Source organism: Rhamphochromis longiceps, linkage group LG4 (genome assembly GCF_057381845.1).
Source record: "Rhamphochromis longiceps isolate RC_006_pf linkage group LG4, R_longiceps_female_GT1.1, whole genome shotgun sequence".
NCBI classification, from domain to species: Eukaryota; Metazoa; Chordata; class Actinopteri; order Cichliformes; family Cichlidae; genus Rhamphochromis; species Rhamphochromis longiceps.
In genome coordinates this window covers 15,025,104-15,049,984 of record NC_140560.1, presented here as the reverse complement: position 1 = coordinate 15,049,984, position 24,881 = coordinate 15,025,104, and the positions used below count along the sequence as shown (strand labels likewise).

General features: G+C 41.4%; 1 protein-coding gene across 2 annotated transcripts in view; it reads left to right on the top strand.

Moving 5' to 3' along the window:
• Positions 1-24,881, top strand: part of prkcbb (protein kinase C, beta b) — a 106,666-nt gene that overhangs the window by 39,359 nt on the left and 42,426 nt on the right. For both annotated transcript variants that reach the window (XM_085403473.1, XM_085403472.1), the window contains exons 4-9: positions 2,454-2,565; positions 2,930-3,058; positions 12,630-12,786; positions 13,321-13,455; positions 15,599-15,695; positions 21,497-21,640. In XM_085403473.1, coding sequence (XP_085259599.1) covers positions 2,454-2,565; positions 2,930-3,058; positions 12,630-12,786; positions 13,321-13,455; positions 15,599-15,695; positions 21,497-21,640 — 774 coding nt within the window. The remainder of the gene's footprint in view (positions 1-2,453; positions 2,566-2,929; positions 3,059-12,629; positions 12,787-13,320; positions 13,456-15,598; positions 15,696-21,496; positions 21,641-24,881) is intronic.

Here is a 24,881-nt window from a genome sequence, read left to right as displayed (position 1 = left end):
CTGATTGTTGTTAAGCTGTGATTCAAACTTACATTTCTTTGTTTTACTTTACTTTAGTTTACTGTTCACTAAGTGGAAACACTCATGAAATTAACATCATCCTTGAAAACACCGTCATATTGAAGCAACCTTATAGATCACAATGTCCACGTCCTGTAGGGAGGAGGTCAGGGTGGATGGAAGGGTTAAAGAACTTAACTTATTTTTATTCATATATTGACTTCTGTGAGAAAAATGACAGAAAAGGTATTTTTTAAAAATCTGTTTAAACTGATTTTACATCAAAATAAAGTTCATCAAAGAAGGGGGAGACAATAATAGTGGTGTCTTTTTTCTCCTAGTCACTGCTTTCATGCGTTCTTCTTAATGATTTTTCTTTCTCATTGATGTTTGAGTTTTCGCTGCGGATGCATTTAATCATTCATATTTATAAAGAAGCTGGCACTCTTTGTAATCAGCCCTCACACTGCTCTCTGTCTGCTGCTGCTCATCACTGGAGCTTCAGCAGCACAATGTTCCCTTGTTTTTATGCGGCACAAAAAAGAAACAGTAGGTGGTATTGTCCTCGAGAAAGGCGAAAAACAGCATTTGAAACAAATACACAAAGTAGCGCGTGGAAATGTACACGGAAATCACAGGCATCCACACATTCAGGCTTAGGGCAACACTGCTGAAGACACTGTGGGGACACTGGGTATAATTGACTGGTCACCTAAATTTAATGTTATTTCCAGGACAGGTGTGGAAGAGAGGAAGACATCAATCATTCTAATTTTTTCTTGGCTCATGAGATTAAAAGGCACGAAGGCACGTGTGAAAGAAAACTGGCACTCGTGGTCTCCTTCTAAATTGGCGTTAAAGGAAAATTAACAGTAAGCACTGGTCTATTTGATGTCATCAAAGCACTTTGCGCTGGAGGAGATCCCTCACAAATCATATTAAATTCTGTATCTGCATGTTTGCTAGCTGCGATGGATCCCCTTGGCAGAAATATTTTAACTCCCACATTGAAGTACGCCCGCTTCGCTGCACAGTTTGGATCCTCCACAAGCGGTATATCGGATGTGCACGGCCTAGGAGTTAATGTGTGTGTGTGTGTGTGCGTGTGCGTGCGTGTGTGCGTGCGTGTGTGTGTGTGTGTGTGTGTGCGTGTGTGTGTGTGTGTGCGCGTGTGTGTGTGTGTGTGTGTGTGTGTGTGTGAGATCCAGGTGTGGTTGCAGGTGTCACACACATTAGGCAGAAATAGCCGTGTTTCCGCCCCAGTTATGATTCAGTTCTGAACGTCCATAAAAAGTAATGGCATCCATTTTTTTGTCAGTTCAAAGCACATAATTACTGTCAAAAGGACAAAATGACCAAATTGCAGATAAGTGACAGTTTTTCCCTTTTTTTAGCCTGGGTGCAGATGCCAGCAAACTCAATAAACTGATCCGGAGGGCCAGTAATGTTGCGGGGATGGAACTGGACTCTGTTAAGGTGGAGACGGAGAGGCGGATGTTGTCCAAGATAAGGACAATGCTCCATGACGTGCTGTCCAGTCACAGGAGAACGTTCAGTGCACACACTTAATATCACGTACAGTCTGAGAAGAGAGGCGTTTTCATTTCAACCATTTACATTTGTGTTATATCCTGGGATATTTATAGTTGAGCAATCTGTATATTTTATTTTGCTATATTTTGTAACTTTGTAATATATTGTAACATTTAATTTAGTTTATTCAGCTACTGTTCTTATGGTCTTGTAGCAACTGTGACCATGTGACTATAAATTATTCTGATTCTGTTATTGATGCTCTTACATCATCGGAGCCACACCCAGATCTGTGTGCTTGACTTACCTGTGTGGTTAGGTCATCAATCTGTTTACACACTTAGACACGTTTTTGTGTAACGTCCTTTGAAGTAACACTAACCCAACACAACTGTGCGCAGCAGACCTGCACAGACAGCAAGTAGCCGTAGCCGTACGCTGTCTCTGCTATTCATTCGACTTTAACAGATGTCACGGGAGGCTGACTTCATGCAAACTTTTTGCGTCACTGTTGTTGCCTACAGACACACATGGATGTGCATCCTTCGTAGCCTTTCTAAATTGATGCCAACAAAGAAATTCAGAGGAAATGTATTTTGATCAGATTACAGTGCATGTGCCCGTATGTAAACCCCGCCTGTCAAAACTTTCCCCTGAATGCACCATTACCATTCAGAGCAGTGGAAAGTGGAAAGTCAGAGAGAGAGACTAAGATGAATGCTGGTGATAAAAGGAGAATATCAAACAGATGGAGGAGGAGAGGAACAGGCAAAGCTTCATTCATTCAGTTTTTTTGTTTGTTTGTTTTTAAGCGGTTGAACGGTGCACAGTTAAACAGCTGAACAACACAATCATTAAAGAAATGTTTAATTTGTAGTGAAAAAGTCTTTAATTCTCTGTTTTTGTCCTTTGCTCTTCAGGACCCGAGGTCAAAGCACAAGTTTAAGATCCACACCTACTCCAGCCCCACCTTCTGTGACCACTGTGGCTCCCTACTCTATGGCCTCATACACCAGGGAATGAGATGTGACCGTATGTAGTACACCCGCTGCCCATTTATGCATGTATCACATACTGCAGCCTTACGATTGTACCATCCATATTTAGATTGTACAGTATTTAGGTGGTATGCTCACACAGAGGGATGTACAATTAGGTAGAACATTATTCATACCTTAATGTTATTAAAGGGGAGGGATGGTGACTATATTGGGAAAAGGTGCTGGATATGTAGGCAGGAAGAAAAGAGGAAGACCACAAAGAAACTTCATGGATGTAGTGAAGGAGGACATGCAGTAGTATGTAATCATTTTATGGCACACATATCACTATGAATAATACTCTTGCATAACATTACAAACATATCTGTGGGTGTGTGTGAATATGTATTTTTCAGACTGTATGATGAACATCCATAAGCGATGTGTGGCCAACGTGCCGAGCCTGTGTGGCACAGACCACACTGAGAGGAGAGGTCGCATCCAGATCACCGCCGAGGTTAAGACCAATGTTCTCACTGTTACCAGTAAGTATATTCCAGAAGCATACACACGTTTACAGCCTACACACACCTGTGCAGTCCTCCGGCTCGCTTGTCATTTTAAAGTTTGAGAATACCGGTCTTCTGTCTCCCTCTGCTGTTGGCAAAGATGAAGGATGGAACTGAAATATGAGCTCACGCTTAGAAATCACTCTCGTTTGGTCTGCATTCATTTCCACTTTCATTAGAGGAAAGTGCCACACACTTTGGTCTGTAATAATGTAATAATTTATTCAGATACACCGATGTTTCCTCTGTGAAAGGAAAATGAGCCTGGAGTACAGTCAGTGTGTATCTTTGAAAACTAACACAATATACTTAATAGAAGCAGGTTTGCTTCAATCAGACTATGTATAAAAATAGTTTGTGGAATAAAATTTTGGAAGCCTCAATTTTAGGACTACGGCCATCTTGGATTTTTGGATCCGCACGTGACCACATTTGGACGAGTTATCAGCTAATGCCCACAGGCTCGGTTAGCAAATTGCAGACATGGACTGTGTGAATGCCTCACACAGACACACATTCTTGTAAATGAGTGCTCAGTGACACGCTAATAAAATACTAGAATTTCAATCACCATAACTGGGTTACACACTTATGATATTTGCTCTCTTATTGCCGAGGAGTTGCCACAGCTGATGGATCTGCATGTTTGATGACGTCTTTTATTCCACGCACAGTTGGTGTGGAGCACCCACAATTTCGTTGTATGTGCGGTGAAACTAAAAGGCTATTCTCTTCCATTCTAATTGAATATGTTAAGAAATCATCTTTCGTTCAGTTGTTGAAATATACAGACCAAAAGCTTTATTTGAACCTGGCTGCAAACATGTTTATTTCAGATCTAGAGTTGGACTTTTTTTTCAAAGCCTATCCTGTCTGCTCAGAATTGTGATCTGAACACACGTTTTGCTTTTCCAAGATGATCTTTACAGGTTCTGTTTGGTTATTTATTAACCATTTAAAGTGCTTTATTTATATTTATTACCATTATAATGACGCTATGTCCAAGTAGCCCCACTGCAGTTACTGGTATTATTTCTGGGCAGACTGAGGTGTGACTGAACATGAAATCATTTACCATTCTCGACTCAGCTAGTGAGAACACGGCCTCATTTCTGTGAAGTGTCATCCCCAGGTCCAAAACTCACGAGATGCTGTCAGTGATTAAAAAGGTCATTTGGCAACTCTATCAGATGCTGGACTCTAGTGCTTAACCACACCACAACCTAGAAAACTATTAGAGTGATGCAATATTAGGGATGATGATAACAACTGCAATCTCCCTGCTCTCGTGGTCATTTGGCATCAAGTCATCAATCTGGTGTTAGAATAAAGGAAAAAACGGATTCATTAATTGTTAATTAATTCAGTTTTTTACGTTACAGTTGTTACATTTTCAGTTTCAGATTGCAGTGTGTCGCATATCAGTACGTTAATAGTCTCACTTTTCATTGATATCATGGCTGTTTAGCTTTCCTCCATCAGCTGACTTAATTTATGTGTCCCCTATGAAGTCGCTTCATGCACTGAGCCGTCCTTCACGCTGTGATTTAACCAGTGCATTCAGGCAAAGCTAGCTCTCTCTCTGGGTTAAATATATTGAAACGATGATGGGATACACTGGGTAAGCAAGTTGAGTCAATTCCAGTGTGTTGTGGACTGTGTCTCCATTTGTTCTTCGGTTTGTCTGATTTTTTTATTTGCCTGCCAGACGTTACGCGTACCACTGACATTTGCACAGTAGTGAAAAATGTTTGTGAAACCATGTTTATGTATTTGGCAGTCAGAAATTTCACCTGCTTCGCTCGGTCATGTCTGGCAGCCAAAGAATAAATAAAAAAGCAGGGTGCTGCTCAGAGAAATCACTATCTGCCAAGCTTTCAAAAATATGAAATATTAATTATTAATAAATTCATCTGGTTAAACTGTTTTTTTCTCAACAACTCAGAGGAATGTTTTATTTGTGAAATATAAGTTATTAAAAACTACAAAAATCTTTACTGTAAATTAAGTGATGGCTCTCATTTCGTGCACATATAAAAATGGTTATCGTGGCAAATGTTAGTATGCATGTCAGTACAATATGTAGACATTCATGTTGTATCATTTAAGCAAGTGTTGTTTCAAAGAGATATACTATTCACTACACTGTGTGCTCACATCATTCTTGGAACAATGTTTCTGTCTATTTAACTGAAAAAAAATTGGAAAAGTGGAGAGAAACGTCGTTACATTGATCCGCAGTGCCTTTTATGACCTGCAGGTGGCTGCAGAGATTTACATTAACGTTTTTCATTACCCTGATAATCACAGCTTTGCCTCAAACGAAAAAATAACTTTATTGAGGATCCGTACTCCAGCTGTGTGATGTGAGTTCCTAAACACGGCTGCATAAACCTGCTCCAGCTTCAGATGTGTCACAGTTCATACTCGAGCAGCAGGTGACGTAGTGATAATTAATGTGCATTTTTCTTCCCTTTTTTTGTCCTTGTCTTTTCATCTAAACTTCAGCATATGAATAAGCATCTCGTAAGATATCCTATCTCAAATCTTAAGCCATAAAACTCCTGTTGTTTCCTAAGCCATGCCGAGTCTTCAGTTCGCTTCATCTCTTATTTTTTGTTGTTCCTCCAGCTCTGTAAAAGCAAAGAGTTTGTAAAGTAGTTTTTGGCAGTGCATCTCCTTACAAAGCATAAATAAATGGTGGCTGACTTCTTCCTGATCTACAAATGTATCCAGGCATTTTGCTGCAGTTATTGATTGGACCCATGAAAACAAACAGTGTCCTCACTAAATATTGCATAAATGTTAGCGAGAACTTGTAACAGCACATTCATAGGCCTGTTATTTTTGCATGTAGGATATTTTCCCTTTATTGGCTCTTGCTGGGTTTAATTCCTCTGCAGATTCCCCTCCTCTGTTCTCTTTTTCAGATTCCCACGCTCGTAGACTGATCATTAAGTGGTGGTTACTCTGGGAAATGATAAGAGAGCAGACTTATCACATGCAGACTGCTAAGACAGCAGAAAAGGCTAAAAATTCACTGGTGCTGCAAACCAGAGCAGATGATAGTTGAGCTAGATGGTAGAAAATGTCAAAGTACATTAACTAAAGCTATTTACCATGAAGTTTAGTCTCATCTATATTTCGGTCTTTCACATACACTGATTTTTATGTTAATGTGCATATAACTTGTGGTTGTGTTTTGCAGATTATAGTAAAAGGAGGATTTGGAGGAGTAGTGCTCGCTTTTGTCCACAGGGGTCAGTGTGGAGCTATGATTGGCGTATACCCTCTATGCAGTGAGGTAGAGGTGGGGGGAAATGCCACCACTGAGAATGAATTGCAGAACCACTAGGAATTATTTTACAGCTTAATGTAGCGGGATCTGGTGAAAACAGCTGCTACGCTGAGAAGTGCAATTGGGTTGTGGATTTAATCAAAGCAATTGACATTGGCGTAAAGTGACACTGTAATAATCAATTTTAATTCACCTCCGGCCTCTTTCATAGTCAGATTAGAGCTCAGGTCACTGGCAGTACAGTGCACATGGAGATGGGGGGGGGGGGCGTCAGCCTCCAGCAGGGAGAATTCAGTGGGACACTAAAAGGTGCCCTCTGTCTTTGGTACTCCACCCAAGCTGCCTAATAGTGAGGTAGGGGATCATTTACCTGTTTTATACAGCCTGTTGTGTGTCTCTAGCTGTTCTGAAAGGTGGGATGTATTGGTATATAACTACAAAGACTGAGGAGAACTGCAATAAAGTTTAAACCCTTTCCAGCTCCTCTCCAATCAGTGCATAGCTGGCCAGTTGTTTAGTGAAATGGCCTTCTAACTGATCAGGAGCTGGGAATAAAAACTTGATGCAACACAAACAAGGAATGTTGCTGCATTTACATTAGACGCTTTTACTAAAGTCTAATTTAAATCAGAGAATGAAAAGGGGAGGTGTGGGTTCTGTCCAGATATTCCAGCTTCCTCCTACAGTCCGAAGACATTTTATGTCAATTGGTGAGACTAAACTGGCTGTAGGTGTGTGAATGTGGGCTTAAATAGTTGTCTGTCTCTCTGCATTAGACCTGACATAGGATGTGACCCACCTTTTGCTAACCCTAACCCTGTCCACAACCAAGAACTGGATGAGCAATTAAGAAAACAGATGAATGAATAGACATATAGGTGTAGATCACAGGAGCAGGAGGGGGGTGCAAAGGAAGTAGGCTTGTCCCAAAACATGACCATGTTTTTGATTTTTGTTTTTAAAAATAGTCATTATTCTGAAACTGAACCAGGGACAGATGGATAGCTGCAAGCATGTACGGTATATTGCATAATTCATTAGCTGAAACGCAGCAGCCAATCAAGAGCAGAGAGAAAACGTGGGTCAGGTGACACTGCAGGCATTTGGAAGTACAGGTGGGAGTAGCAATGCCTGTCTGGGAAAACCACAGAGCCACAGCACATTATTTCCTGCTTTGTGAGGCTCAGATAAGATGTTAAATATCTAGACTCTTCAGACTTTGGGTTATTATTGTTGTCATCTGTTCAGGCATCCCAGACTGAACACTGTCAACATCCACCGGATGACATTCTCAGAAAAGCTTTTGCAAGCAAGAAGAAGGTGGATATAACCCAGTAATCCTACTTACCATCCTATGAAGCTGCTTCACAGGGGAAAAGGGGCACAGCCAACACCCACGCAGCACTTCACATGTAGTATTCTGCTGTAACTGCACTCTTATCACCTCTGCCTGCCCCTCACACACAAACACAGACCCGTACATGTGCCTTTCAGTTAGCACACACTGGATGCAAGCAAGAATTTCTCACCTGTGCATACACAAACAGGTCCATTCACTTCTATAAAAACTGCACGTCTTTGCTGTAAGTGTCCTTTGAGACTCTTTGGCATGCTACCCTCTTTACAGCTCTCCTCCTCGACCTGCATTTGATGGTCACTTTAACGGGCATCATCTAATATTTATTGAGCTGCTTCACTGAGGGCTTAATGCTGGCCAATGGCTGTGTGCTGTGGTTAACCTCCTGGAGTTTAGTGTAGAGTAATGGTTAAAGAGCATGAAGACTTCATCTCTCTGACATCTTTGAGGTTTTTCTCACACTGTGAGTTCACTGGCAAGCTGCTCTAGTTTCTCCTCTGGCTATGCTGCACGTCCCCCAAAGGATTATTGAGTAACAGTGTGCAACACTTTTTGTCAGTATGCAAACAGACCTTTCACCAAATTTAGCTAAAATAAGTCGCAGTGCGTGCTACTTTTTCTCTCGCCCTCCACTCGTTAAATAGCACAAATTCTTCTGTGCTGCACTGGGAGATCAAAGCCGCTACTGAGTCTGCTAAAATTCACACGCTCAACCCAGATTGCAATAAATGTTTGGCTTAAAAGTGGCAAAGTTATGCACTTCTTTTATGGGCCACATTTGTCTTTGCCCAGGGTGAATCTGGCTGCCTCAGCTCAGCCAGAGGTCCAACTTATAAAAGGCCAGATATGAGATGTGTTGTGACATTTGAGCCACATCTGGCTCATCCTACATCTGCTGGTGCAACAACTGTGCTGTAAGTGAATAAAATAGGCAAAATTAGTATGTCTCCTATCTGGGTAAAGACCCATTGTCAGAAAATGGCAATATAAGATGTACATGTAGTCCTTTAAATGCACCTTTATAGTAGGGCTGTGCACTATGGCAAAAATCTCATATCCCGATATAAGACATTTATCGTCCTGACAACAATATAAATCACAAAAATGTAACATTTTCTGTAAATTCAGTGAATCTCGGGCAACTTGACTTGTGTGAAGTTTTTCCAGCTGGGCGTCATGTACCTGGAGTCGAGTGTTTTAACCGATGCATGAAACTATACATTTAGACATAAGTTGTAATGGTCACCAGTTTCTTTCAAAGTTTGAGTCTAAGTTTTATTTTTTAGCACCTGATGGCTCCTTTTTTTCTTCTCATCCGTAAACTCTCTGCATACTCTTTCACTTGATTCAGTTTATTTTGAAAAGTCTCAACAGGATCTTGAGCTTTATTGTGAAAGGTTTATGTGGAAAACAAACAAGCGGACATCGGAGCCACGCGATGGTTTTACCGTCATTGTTGCTAAGGACAACACGTAAAAACAGGCTTGTCGTCCATAGTGTGGTTATTAGGGGTGGGTTTTTATAATCGATTTATCGATTAAAATCGATTCTGGCTTGGATAACGTGAAATCGATTCATTAAAATCTTGAATCGATTCATTAAAATCTTGAATCGATTTTTTAATATAAATTTATTTTTCCCGAAATGCCAGAATCTCAGGTGAAACCTCACAAAATTTCAAGAACCACCAAACAGCTAAAACAGTAAATGAGAGCAGGAACACTGATTCTGCACAAAGACTTAAATACACAGCGGGACCCGCGGATCAGAATCAGTGAGATGTCACCTTTCTCACCGACGGCACGGACACAGTCGGGGCTGAAAGCCGACAGCTCGCAGATTCTGATCTGTCGGCAGGTCCGTGCTTTGTATTTACGCCCTTTTTGCACTGATTCTAAAGCTGTTAGTTTGATCTCTCTCCAAACAATATTGACCGAACCAGCAGCAAAAGAAGATCCAAACCAAACTTCACATAAACATCGTCATGGACTCGCTCCGACTTTTGCTGTTTTGCTTCCACCACAATAAAATCACACATCATGCACAGCTCTCTCTCTCTCTCTCTCTCTCTGTACTTTAAGAACAGTTTCCCGTCTAAAAATCTGTTTTCTGCATTATTCGCTTGCTTGTTACGCACAAGTCTACCGTTGTTTACAGCGCACTCGGCCGCTGTTTGTTTCCTTTTACTTACTTCCGAAAAGAAAACCTAATTTCTGCCGTTCAATACTGAACAAATGTAAACTTTTTAAAATTATGCAAAATGCAAAACGCTTAGCTGTGTCTCTAATAAAACCGCTGTAACATCAGAGGTGATGTTCATAAGTTGATTAATGGTTTTCTTTCGTTTTTGATGTACTGCAGAATATTTTTATAAAATCCCAGGCCAGGAAAATCACCTTCATGTTTTTCTGTGTTTTATCTTCAGCTACTTTGACACAAAGGCATCTGCTGTGACACTTACACCTTTGATAAAGTCTTGCGTGTGTCAGCTTCCTTTTTATAGATACAAAAATATGTAAATGTACTGATCCGAATAATAATATTTCTGACTGTCAAAATTTCCCAGATTCAAATCGAATCGAATCGAATTGAATCGTGGATCGAATCGATTCTAGAAATCAGTGACGATACCCAGCCCTAGTGGTTATATTAAATATAAGAGAAAGAGAGAACTTTAAGAAATTAATATAGCCACTACAGTGACCATCAAAACCATGAAAAAATATTGCTGTAAACAGTTTATTTTATGACACCAGGAAACAAACGATAGCGTAAAATGAAACGATAAACGTTTTTATATCATCATCCGATATATATCGTTATATGGAACAGCCCTACTTTATAGGTCAAAAGTCCAAAACAAATCCATACAGACAACCTGACAAAGAGCAAGGAAAAGACAGCACGATTTATACTCTCACACAACCGAGACACAACCGAGACACACAATCACAGGGGAGGAAGTAATAATGAATACAAAGCACAAGAGAAAAGGGAGTACCAAAATTAAACAGGAAGTAACCAATGCAAAGGTTAGACACAGCAGGACTTTACGATAAGGCAATCACTGGGAACAACTAGTAAAGCATAGAGTCCTGTGAGATCGATGAATGGAATGAAAGTGCTTATCTGTTTTCTTTATATTTAATTTTAACAGGATGTGATCATTTGCCCTGAAAGCAGTGTAGATGAAATATTGCACATAACACCTTAGTTTATCATGTTTTGCCAGGAGGCCCACAACCAAAATGACAGCGCTCTAACCAAACACATTTGTTTTCTGTGTGTGTTGCATGTGCAGTGACAAAGGTCTCGTGTGCTTTTGTGTGTCAACTGCTTTCCTAATGGGCTGCCTAAGACACAGCAGCCCCGCTTTTGGTAATTGGATTTGACCTCACAACTTGACCGGGAACTGTAACTGTGCGCACATGCAATTTAACCCACACTCTGACCGCAGGGGATTTTACACCACTGGAATACAATTACAGCCCAATAACAAACAGCCACATAAGAGGGATTAGTGTTGGAACTGGCAACCTTCATCGGTCTACACGGTCATTACAGACAGACTCTGTTAACCTCAAGGCTGTAGCCTCCTGTATAGTTAGGTTAAGCATGCCGAAATTTAATTTGTTGATTTCAGGGCAGAGTTTTGGTTTCCAATCTAAGGCTCTTATTTGACTGAATTGCAGTAACGAGTAGGACAAAACTGCTAAAACAAGTACGCATTCTCTGAAACACAATGTCTGGAAATAAATAAAGGTTGAAGTTGAACTGTTAACTTGGTCTAAAAGATGGAGTGACTGCAAGTTTTTTAAGGTGGCTAAACCCAACTTGGGTATGCAATATGTGAGCAACGTGTTAAGCAAAATTCCTTTAATTTTGCAAAATCATTTATTACTGATTATTTACAGGGTCAGTAATAAAAGCTACTGCTTTTGGCCTCGACTTCGTATGCTCCGTTTAAATCTGTTTGGTAATTATGACATGAATTTTATAAAAATGTCTGATGGGATTAAATGAAATGATGACCATTTATATCCAAAAAGTTGCTCTGACATTATGAGTGTTCTGCAGAAACTCCTGCCACAGTTCTGACCATATTTCACATAGTACCCACCCTGAAATGGTTGTAGAGCTTTCCTGCTGCAGGCTTGAAGACGTGTGTAAAGCACGTAGAATTTGTAGCCTGTTTGCAGCAACATCCAAATTTGTTCTGTCAAAATCTGCTTTATTGACCAAGCATGAATAATAAAGTTTCTCTTATGAACCAGCGTGGATGCAATACAACTAAAACAACCAATAGATTGGTTGGCATGGGTATTCACTGCCAGGCAGTAATTCTATTTAAAGCAATGTCAGCTCATTCATCACTTTAAAAATAAAAACAAATGCATATTTGCTTCAGCTTCACCAAGCAGGAAAATTCATACGAGGCAGCAGAAAAGTGAGTGCAGATATATGGGATTATAAATATTTGGCTAAAACCAGGTGGTGTGTCCTTAAAAGTTAGTCAAAAATTAAATTTGAATAAACATATTTGTTCTTTATTTTAAGTTTTAAGAATAGTAATAATTAAAATTATGTCTGCATTTATTTATATTCATAAAATCCCACCATTCCTAATTCAGCTCGTTTTATGAGAGTGATCATTAAAGTTATTTTAGCTACATTTAGTTACATTTATATGTAGAAATAGTTCACCTTCATATTAAAGCTGTGGTTTCTTACACGCTTGTGTATTTTCTGTCTCAGTGTTGTGCAGAGTACTTCTCCTAAAGAAAGGTTTATAAATTAAAACTTTCAATGCTGCTTTAAATTAGTGTCTATTCTCTTTTTTTCCTCCCTTCTCTCCCCTCACACATCTTGTTTCTTTTTATTTCTCCCTTCAGTCAAAGAGGCCAGGAATCTGGTTCCCATGGACCCCAACGGTCTGTCAGACCCTTATGTGAAGCTTAAACTGATCCCGGATCCCCGCAGCGAGAGTAAACAGAAGACCAAGACCATAAAGTGCTGCCTCAACCCCACCTGGAACGAGACCTTTAAATTGTAAGGCTTTATCACGCCAAGTGTGAGGCTATCTTATATATTTATCAGCCTGTCTTTCCTGTGTCCCTTTATCTCTTTTTTGTCTTCTCCTCACTCGCTCAGTGCAATGAGTTGAGACCGCGTCGCATTATGCTCATCTTTCCAAGCATGTGTAACCGCTGGCGCTCAGTTAAAAACATCTGGCGCCTCATTTTTGTAAAACCTTGCTTTTGGGGTCGTTTGCCACAGTTGGCTCCAGTGACTTACTTAATAAGGCACATTGAATTTACTGTGGAAGTGCAGATGTTCACTCTGAAATGCTATCATTTCTATCAATGTGTCTAAAAGAAAGAAAAAAGTATGCACAGAAGAAAGATGGAAAGCTTTCCTGATACCTTATCAGAGGAATGATCCCAGGAATAAATGTGGAAGATGAAAAAGAATGAATTCAACACTGCTCCCGTGTGTCTTTAAAACTCAAACCTTTGACAATAACCACACCTACAGTTATCACTCTCAGCCATCAACTGTTGTTTGTCCTTCCTTCTCTCGCAGCCACCTGAAAGAATACGATAAGGACCGCCGTCTGTCAGTGGAGATGTGGGACTGGGACCTGACCAGCCGCAATGACTTCATGGGATCACTGTCCTTTGGCATCTCGGAGCTCCAGAAACAAGGGGTGGATGGATGGTGAGATGAAAAAAAGGAGGAATAGAAGAGGGTGTAGAGAGGCATGAGGCAGAGAAACTGTGGTGGTAGAGGAGGAGGAGGGAAAGGTGACCTTGTTCATTAATGCGCTGTAGGAGAAATACTTTAGTTAGAGCTCCTCTTTTTAGTCTGATTATACTCAGCGCCAGAGCAACTCTACCCCCATCTCTTTATCTCTGCTTCTTTATCTCCACCACCCTCCCTCCCTCCTTCCTGCACTTTCTATCTGTAGCCCAGTCTCTATATCCATCTTCCTCTCTTTTGTTTTTTGCTGACGCTGCCCTGTCAGGGTTTTTAATGAGATGCCAGGTTTTGAGGTGGAATGGTGGAGGTGGAAAGATGCCATTAAAAACCTGATGTTCAGAGTGAACCTGTGCAAGTTTTCCTCTATTCCGTCTTCGAGCAGCCCTCACACTCGCTGGCGAGAGGAGATACAGAGCGCGAGTAAAGCTAAAGCTCTGTGTGAGACTGTGGTATTTGAAATAATGCTAAAACATACTTGTGTCCTAATAATAGTTTGCAGATATGTACAGTGTGAACATTACTGTGCAGAAGTCTTGAGTCACCCCTGATTTATTTATTTTTTTATTATTCTGTATCCAAGGAGACACACTTTCTTCTGATTTCCTGAAGCTCTTCTAAGGTTTTTCATTGGACATTGGCTGGTTTTTCACCCACCTTCAGTCCAGTATTTTTCTTTATTGAACTACTTAATGCTGACCTAAGAGTCATTAAAGTCATTAAAGCATAAAAAAGGCATAAAAAAGGCATTCATAATTAGCAAAGAGCCGTATAATAGCATCTTTAGGTGCTTTGTTACTAGCAGCCTGTCTCATAGGACAATTGTATTCCAATTTCTTTACTTGAAACTAAAAAAAGATGTCAAAGTTTGACACATAAAACAATATTTTTGCACCAACAGGGTGATTCCCAGAGTGCTATTAGCTGCAAACTTGGCACTCAGCACAGTGTGCAGTATGTCCCTAAAAAAATTTGAGGAAACTGGACAAGTAGAGGACAAAGGAAGAAGTAGCAGTCCTAAAAACTATCTACAACACATGACTATCAGCAGATGAAAGTTATGTCCTTAAGAAATAGGGAAAAAATCCAGCAGAGACCTGACACAGAGATGCAGCCTAATCCGAAGCCTAATCGGAAATGTACTAACTCTGTTTTTGTCTTATATATACATTATTTCCACATGTGATTGCACATGTTTCAATAAATTTCCCATTTTCCTAAAAAAAATATAAAGAAATGAGGGGCAGCCTGAGACTTTAGCACAGCACTGTAAATGTACACATGTAAGAATATGAGTTCATTATAGGATTCAAAGTTTTGGTGATACCTTTTATATATTGTTGGCAGTCTGAAGGAGCTAGCACAAACTCCATCAGTATGCAAACATAGTCGCTGTCATTAATAAGTGTTTATTATGAGATAAGCAACCATGACCAGCTTGTTATCATGTGTTAATTTCGGTAACAGCTCCACCTTGCTGCTTAAAGGGCAGATTTTTGCTAGTAAGTGGAGTACAGAAACCAGAAAGGTAGCTCCTGATAAACAACAGTGTCGCTTCATATCTGTTTCCCATGTCATTTTTTAACATCGATTAAAATCTTGCACAAGTGGTTCAGAGAATAGGGAACAAGCCAGTTATATTATCTACTTATGCTTCATCACTGCCAAAACAGGAAAATGAAGAACGATTTTAACAAAAAATAACTGTGGCATGAGACATAACTGCTTGAAACACAGCTCAGATCTGACAGTCTAACTGGCTGAGGAGGCATATTTCCTAACAGCAAAGAAAGTAAAGAGCAGGGATCTGTTTCCCTGCATCTATAAAGGCCAAGCACAAATGATTTGCTATTTAAAAATGTGAAAACTATATAGTATTGATTTTGTGGGACGATAAGCGTCTCCACTGTGTTTTGAGCCCATCTCAGGCTTTGTTAAAATACCATGAAGGGGAATGAATTGGTAAATAATGGCCTGATTATTCTTTAGGCCCTTAAATTGGTGCAGTAACTGTCAGCAGCTTCAGTTAATGGCAGCAGTTAAACACCCCAATTGTATAAACTAATTGGGAATTGATTTGACTGGAAATATTCTCTCACTTTAGGTTTAAGCTGCTCTCCCAGGAAGAAGGCGAGTACTTCAATGTACCCGTCCCTCCGGAGGGGGAGGAGGGCAACGAGGAGCTACGGCAGAAATTTGAGGTGTGTGTGCATTAAAATCTTAAAAGTTGACGTATAGTGCAGGTGATTAAAGGGTTACCTGTGTGCGTGCGTGCGTGTGTGTGTGTGTGTGTGTGTGTGCATGTGTGTGAGGACTATGCATCTGTGTGTGTCTGAGTGAGGGCCACTCTGGGAGAGCTGTTAGCAGTTGGCAGGCACACTTATAGCACCATCCGGTCTGGCACACTGCAGGCCCAGTGTGTGCGTGCGTGTGCGCGTGTGTGTGTGTGAGTAACAGCTGACCAGTAGGCCCATTCATTTGGCAGTGTTGAGGATAACCACTTTGTTTTTTTTCTCTCTCTCTTTTACTCGCCTCCTTCTGTCTTTGTGACACTCAGCCACAAACCTGAAAGACTTTTTGTGAATGTGTTAAAATAGTGATGTTAGTAGCAAATTTGCTTCTGTCACAGTTTAGGAAAATGTTCTTGCAGGGCATGTTAAAAAAAAAGAAGATGAAAAATACACAGTTTGTTTGAAATACAGTCTTGTCCAAAGGTCTTTAACCCCACCCCCAATTTTTTCATGCATTAAATTTTTTTTTTCAGGTCTGACGCTTCTATTGTTCTCAACTTGTACAGTTTCCTTAAATTTTTTAGAGACATGCTGCACACCATACTGAGATCCACTCATTTTTCTGATTCTAGCTAATCCTGATGGTGCAAAAATATTACTTTTTATGTCTGTGAAGCTGCATTACCATTGGCATGTTTTTTGGCAGGTTCAAGTGAAGAAATGGAAACAAATGATGTATGAGGGGGATAAAACTTTTAAGGTTTTGACCAACAAACGGTGAACTAAAAATGCAGGACACAGAATCAGAGTTTAGAAGGTTGATTGTGGAGGGAAGTGTAGAGTGGAAAGTTCCAGGCAAGTGGCGTGCCCCGGAGGTCTGTGGCTGAGCTGGCGGGGAGGAGAGAGGCAGGGTTTGCAAACCTGAGAGGTGAATTGCAGGCGAGTGGGTTTAGAGGGCAGCTGGCTGACACGCACAAGGAGAGATGAGTTCACAAGAGCTAGAAAACTGTTAATGGATCGGACCTTGCATGCGGAACGATTACAAAGAAGAGATTTTCCCTTCATTAGATAGTTTTGCTATAATCTTCTTGATTGTGCCTTTATTTTAACAATCACAAGTTCAATGTAAGTGCGCTGCAGTATTCTTTATGGCTAATTGTTTGAATGTTGGCTTCATAGGGAAGCTATTCCTGCCTTCTATCCTTCCTTTCTCTCAGCGTTCCTCCTCCCTGTCCTCATTCAGCTTCCCTCTCCCTCCTTGACTTATCTGTTTTGTCCGCTGTCACCTTTGCAGCCCGCCTTGTGATTTTCTTTCTTTTAATCTGTATTTCTTTCCCATGTCTCCTCAAGGTCACGCTCCTCAGACGTTTACTGAGACAAATTCTCGGGGGGGGGGCAGATGTCACACACGCACACACAGAAACATGCGCATCCACACAAGCTTGAATTCAACCTCTGGGGTGAAGCCTTCAGAGAGGTTGCAATGAGAAAGAAAGACACAGATGCCTCCATCTCATACACATGATGAAACTCAGAATAAGATATGAAGGAGAAGGCGATTTGACTTTTACGATAAATTTGCTCTCATTTTCCTGTATGCTGATTACATTCGGTTTACAGTTCACTGTAAATGTGTGGGAAAAGCATCTAGAACAGCTTGTTGGAAGACAGCTGGGACTTCAGCGTCACCACTGATATTTGGGGGAGCAGTGTTTGCCTGGTGTCACGGACTGATATCAATTGATTTCAAAGGAGTTTCTGCAACACACATTGGTACCATGTGGTAACTGTAACTTTTAGAGTAGGAAAACCACATCACTAACAAGTGCTTTAAATGTATTTTAGGGGTGGAAATCAAGACGTAATAACACTTTATTTTACCGTGTCCGATACTTTGCCTTTTTGAGTTCCTTCTTCCTGTGTGAGATTGGTAAACGCTCTTCGGCACATGTTCTGATCTAATTTGGCACCACTATATTGATAATTGTGTCACCAGAGAAGGCAGTAAAATATATTGGTACATCAGTATTTTGTCCCAGCCTTATTGTACTCAGCCAGTACCCAAATCTACTTGTAATTAAGAGGGCACAGAGTTTTGGGGGGTGGGGTTTCAGTTCTGAGGACCTTTAATGACATCCTTCTGTTTGCATTCAGCATTTGTCTGGTGGTCTTTTATCATCTGCATGGCTTTAGCGTCAAACATAAGGCCTGCGTGCCAGAATCAGCCTGACAAAGACCCCAATCTGGCCCGCTGGCAGGCTTTGGAAAATGTAAAGGAGGGCATAGATTTTGGTCTTTTAACTGTAGTTTTAAATCTCATGGACATTGACAGTACAGCAAAGTAATTCAGTTATAGATTTACACACATTCTTCCAATCTAAGCTCAAAGAGTCATGCTGACAGATTTCTTTCATTTACTACAGCAGCATTTCTTTACCATGTAGAAAACCTGAGACATAATGTTACAATTGCTCTTCTTTGTCTTACATTAAGGTCTCTCATTGATTGAATGCGTAGTTAAACCTTTTACACTGACAGAAATTGGAGTTTCACCAGTTCGGCCCACATAAGATCAAAGTGGGCTGTATGTAGCCCGCTGTATAAAACGAGTTAGACATTCCTGCTTTAGACAGAGTTAGTGCGAGAGAGCGGCATTACTCTGCAGGCTTTGCCTTCAGCATGCTCCGCTGCTCGCAAACACCTTGACTGTTCCCGCTTGTTTGTGTGTCTGTGTGTGTTTGCGTGACAACAGATGGAGACAGATAGAGGCTTTTATCCATTGATGAGCTGAGAACTGTATGGCGTGCACCACACGCAGTGCAGGGAGCCGCAGAGCAGTGGCAGTGAGGAAATTACTGCAGCGGCACAGGACAAAAAGTGCAGAGACCGTCAGTGTGGATCATCAGTTTAAGATAAGATTGGAAAAAGATTAGATGTGCTCTGCCTGTACCTCTGTTTCTGAGCGAGGAGGCATGTATTAATTAAGATTAATATACTAAGAGCATTTTAAAACTGAAGCGCGGCTTAACAAAGTAGAGAATACGATTAAAATTCTTACAAGGGAGATAAGACGAGAGGGAATGACAAGGTCGAGACAGAGAGATGGTTAGAAATGAAGAGCGAGCAGAGGACTGACAGCTGCTGATACACACGAATAAATGGAAAGTTAGAGACAAAGGCCAAATCTATAAAGATGAAGGTGAAAATGAAACAGAATAAATGATAAACGAAACACAACGAGGAAGATTTCTGTCTTTCAACACATTTTGATTGTTTCACAGTAAAATTTAAAGGCATGGAGTTATGTTTACGTCTGGGGCTTCAGTATCTTAAAGTCAGTAATTATTTGTGTGCGCTTAGTGGTTTTTATATAAACTGAAAAAAAAAGATAAAAAACGATCTTTCTGGTTTTTGCCAGTAAAGGTTGCAAATGCAAACACAAACAAATATCATACTTTACACATGAGCACTATGTAGAAGTCTTTTTGCCACACTGTGTTTTAATTTTGCAGTCAGACAAAGGAAAACAGTGGTACATGTCACTGAAACCGTAAATGCTTTACTTAGTCCCTAAGGACCCCAAAGCACTTTACACTACATTCAGTCATTCACACACTGGTGATGGCAAGCTGGGGCGCACTGACAGAGGTGAGGCTGCCGGACACTGGCGCCACCGGGCCCTCTGACCACCACCAGTAAGCAACGGGTGAAGTGTCTTGCCCAAGGACACAACGAGCCGGGGCTCGAACCGGCAACCTTCCGATTACAAGACGAACTGCCAACTCTTGAGCCACGATCGCCCCGTAAAACCGTGACACGATCACAATTACTGTGAGTGCGTGCAATGAACTCACAATCTTTGTTGCACCAAGACAGCAATAAAATGACAATAAGCTGGCAACAAGAGTCAGTCTGCTACCAGTTGTGACTGAATGGGGTCAATTTAGCAATTACATGCAATCTGTTCATGATAATACAGAGATTAAATGTGATAAATCAGGGAAAATCTCAAATATATTCACATTACCTCCTTCATTCAGAGGAAATTTCACCAAGCATAGTTATCAGAAAGAGGGAAAACGTGGCCCCAAGGAGCAGACTCACAGAAATGGAGGACATTGAAAGGGATTTTATTTACAGTGAATCAACAAATTAAAGTTAGTGAGGCACGACTGGTGCAGATTTAGTGGGATGATCTAAAAGAGGGAAAAAACTGAGTTAGAAATAAAGGAGCTGCTGTAACTAAATTAAACAAAGGGAAAAGCAAATGGTGCTTACTCGTCACACTGTTGTGCAAGAGGGAACAGAGGGGTTACCAAGAGAGGCCAAGATGGGGAGACGAGATTGCAGGCAGGCAGGTGAGTGGGGAAGCCAGGTGGGTTACTCCAGGAAGCTTAAGGTTTGTAATTCTTCCAAATATGGTTTCATGGGTCTGGAGAAAGTAAGACTAAACTAAAGTAGCACAGGAAAAACAGGTTTATAACTTGAAGCAAAGGAATAGGAGAAACACTAGAGATCCTAAAGGTTACCATAAAGGCTGCAATAATGATCTGGCAAAGAACTGCCGCTCCGTTGCCGCCCTGATAAGGGAGATCAGACACAACTATGTGAGGCAAACCATCCCCAGCCTGTCCAGACTCACAATGGTCAGTCTCAGGGCGTTAGGGCGTTTTCACACCTACAGTTCGTTTACTCTGGATTGAATCAGTTGATGAGTTTGTGAACTTGTAGCTTTTCCCCATGGTTTGTTTTCTTTTTGCAGAGAGAAAAATCCAAGTGAACTCTAAGCAAACCAAAATGCGTCACCACTTACTAGATGAGAATATTCAGTCTGCTTATTGGCCAGCTGTGTCTGGGCCGGGAGCAACAAAAGTAAATACAGGAAGAAGGTTCTGTGTTCTGGAATACTACAAGCATGAACATGGAGAATGTTCATTCCACAGCTAGTTGCTAGCTCATACAGACGTTTGGACATCTATACTACCTCCTACATCCCAGAGTACAGAGCATGCATGGCTCCAGGAAGTTTTTAGCTCAGACTTGAAACGTACACCCGGTAGTTGGTTTGGATCGAGGTCAGATCACATTCACACCATAGATAAACTGCATTAAAGTTCATTTGGAACCAAACCATCTAAAAGGTCTCAGTGCGGTCGTTTTGGTCCACACCCAAGTGCGATTACCGTGTTGACACCTGCACAAGTGAAACACACCAAGGGGGAAAACAAACCAGATATCAATTTAAACAGAGTAAACACTGCAGGTATAAAAACATCTTCAGAGTCGGACCTAATTGTTTGGTGACCTGGGGTTGAGGGTGTCGCATGTTCTGAGCGACCGGTAACTTGTTATAGTGAATGCAAAAAGCATTCTATGCAATCACCAGGAAGCCACGACAGCCTGGAAGTTTCCAGAAAACTAGAGCTACTGTGACTGGTCCATATTATGTAATTACGGTTTTAAATCATATAAACCATTAAGAGCAGATCTTTAATTCTCAGTTGTTAGGTCTTATAGTCATGCTTACTAATCTGTCTCTGATTTGATCTTTGTTTATGGCAATTATGCAAGTGTTTTCAAAATTACTAATAGTATTCATTAACATTAAAATGCTACAAAAAGCACTTCTTAATTAAGTCCAGATGGCTCAATAACACCAACATCCTCATCCTGACATTTTAAAAAAATATTAGCTCACTATGAAATCCTGGATTTCGGGTGCCAATTTGTTTTGCCTAATTTCTCCTTTATTTTCTCTCACCCCCATCTAGAGGGCTAAAATTGGTCCGGGGAAGAACACAGAAGGGAAGTCAGCCAACGCCGCATCCCGGTTCGACTCCAATGGCAACCAAGACCGCATGAAGTTGTCTGACTTTAACTTCCTCATGGTGCTGGGCAAGGGCAGCTTTGGCAAGGTAAGACGTGATGTTTAAGTGTGTGTGTGTGTGTGTTACTGTTTTTGATATTTAACACCATCGACTTGGTGGGGATGCCAGATGGAAATTAGCCTGCATGGCTAAATCTGGCACATTTGTATTATATACCCTTCTGCCAATTAATATTTTCACTTTTTAAATAAAGTAAACAAAAAATAAACATTTTCTATGGGATACAAGGTACAGTCAAAAAGAACAGTGGCCTCACCCTTAAAATCCAAAAATCAGCACAATCATAGCTTAACAACTTGCTATACAGTGGGGGCAAAAAAGTATTTAGTCAGCCACCGATTGTGCAAGTTCCCCCACTTAAAATGATGATAGAGGTCAGTAATTTGCACCAGAGGTACACTTCAACTGTGTGCGACATGAATTCACATGGTAGGATTTGTAAAGAATTTATTCGTAAATTAGGGTGGAAAATAAGTATTTGGTCACCTCAAACATGGAAAATCTCTGGCTCTCACAGACCTGTAACGTCTTCTGTAAGAAGCTTTTCTGTCCCCCACTCGTTACCTGTATGAATGGCACCTGTTTGAACTCATCAGCTGTATAAAAGACAGCTGTCCACAGCCTCAAACAGTCAGACTCCAAACTCCGCCATGGCCAAGACCAAAGAGCTTTCGAAGGACACCAGGAAAAGTATTGTAGACCTGCACCAGACTGGGAAGAGTGAATCTACAATAGGCAAGCAGCTTGGTGTGAAAAAATCAACTGTGGGAGCAATCATCAGAAAATGGAAGACATACAAGACCACTGATAATCTCCCTCGATCTGGGGCTCCACGCAAGATCTCATCCCGTGGGGTCAAAATGATCATGAGAACGGTGAGCAAAGATCCCAGAACCACACGGGGGGACCTGGTGAATTACCTGCAGAGAGCTGGGACCAAAGTAACAAAGGTCACCATCAGTAACACACTACAACGGCAGGGAATCAAATCCCGCAGTGCCAGACGTGTTCCGCTGCTGAAGCCAGCGCATGTCCAGGCCCGTCTGAAGTTTGCCAGAGAGCACATGGATGATACAGCAGAGGATTGGGAGAATGTCATGTGGTCAGATGAAACCAAAGTAGAACTTTTTGGTATAAACTCAACTCGTCGTGTTTGGAGGAAGAAGAATACTTAGTTGCATCCCAAGAACACCATACCTACTGTGAAGCATGGGGGTGGAAACATCATGCTATGGGGCTGTTTTTCTGCCAAGGGGACAGGACGACTGATCCGTGTTAAGGACAGAATGAATGGGGCCATGTATCGTGAGATTTTGAGCCAAAACCTCCTTCCATCAGTGAGAACTTTGAAGATGAAACGAGGCTGGGTCTTCCAACATGACAATGATCCAAAACACACCGCCCGGGCAACAAAGGAGTGGCTCCGTAAGAAGCATTTGAAAGTCCTGGAGTGGCCTAGCCAGTCTCCAGACCTCAACCCCATAGAAAATCTGTGGCGGGAGTTGAAAGTCCGTGTTGCTCGGCGACAGCCCCAAAACATCACTGCTCTCGAGAAGATCTGCATGGAGGAATGGGCCAAAATACCAGCTACTGTGTGTGCAAACCTGGTAAAGACCTATAGTAAACGTTTGACCTCTGTTATTGCCAACAAAGGTTATGTTACAAAGTATTGAGTTGTATTTTTATTATTGACCAAATACTTATTTTCCACCCTGATTTACGAATAAATTCTTTACAAATCCTACCATGTGGATTCATGGATTTTTTTTTCACATTCTGTCTCTCACAGTTGAAGTGTACCTCTGGTGCAAATTACTGACCTCTGTCATCATTTTAGGTGGGGGAACTTGCACAATCGGTGGCTGACTAAATACTTTTTTGCCCCACTGTATATTATGCTCCCTGTGACTTTGGCCTCTTAATTTACATGTAGTTTAAGTCGATATATGAGCCAGCTATCATGGACACAGAAAACCTTGTTTTTTTTATAACTTGTGTGCTATAGCGAATATATCTGGGAGGCTCTTGTTTGTCTGTGTGTTTGTTTGTTTGAGCATCAGAGCTTTGCTGTATAACTGCAAACAGAGCTTACAGCAAAGGAAAGAAAACATGGCCAAAAAGAGGAGATGGAGACAGAGGGAATCAAAGGTGATGAAGCACGAGTAGGGCGAGGTGGATGAAGAGAAAGAGGTGAGGAAGATGATGCGACAAACAGGTAGGCGATGGAAGAAGAGAGGCGAGAGATGTGAGGCATCGCGACAAGGTTGACGTGAATAAAATGAGCGAGAGGTAAAAACGTTGGACTGAATGAAAAGCGGGAAAAGGCGGGGGGCGGGGGAGGGGGGATGTTAGAGTGATGTGAATGAATGAAAATCAAGGCAAGAAACAGAAAGAATGGGAAGATGCTGTGAAAGCCAGACAGAGGGGTAGAGCAGCAGGGTGGAGGGAGGCCGAAAGTGACATAAAGAGCACGAAAGAGAGAGAGAGAGACCATTGTCTGAGTATCAGACTTGTATGCCGGCTGCCTGTTTCCATGGTAACAAGCATTTAAAGCTACACTGATGCGTCATTGTAATGGAGCCTGAGTTGAAGCGCGATCATTACTGGAATACCCAACTCACACAAACGCAGACTGCTGAAGCATGCAGAGATGCACAGCTTCAGCAGAAGACAAAGTGTACACACACACACATGTTGGAAAGCACATTCCTGCAAATGTAAATCCAACAGTCATTTTAGTCTGTGCTATGCAGACGCACACACGCACCAGAACATTTTGTGAGACGAGTCGCTCACATGACGTGTGTGTCACTTTAAAGGTTCCTGAGTGTGCGTGGGAGGCTGGTAGGACCTGCTGCCACACAACCGGAGTAACACAATACTGCTGCAAACACTTCTCTGTGATTATAGGACACATGTGCAGTCAAGAGGGCACGCTTCATTTTGGCCTGCCTCATCATTCTTTATACGCATGCATCGCGGCGTAATAAGAGCTGGAGTTGCACAGACACACAAAAATAACTTCAAGTTTACAGCTGCTGCTTCCCAAAGGCAGTTGGTGTCTCATTTTCATACGGCGCCACAGCAAAAACAGGCATTGCTGTGCAGAATAATGAATTTTAGCAAATTTTATGATAGCCAAAAGCAAAAATTGTCATTACTGTAAGGTCAAGGGTGTCAAACATGAGGCCCAGGGACCAGAATCAGCCCAGCAAGGACTCCAATTCGGCCCACTATACAGCTTCAGAATAATGAAGGAGGGCATAAC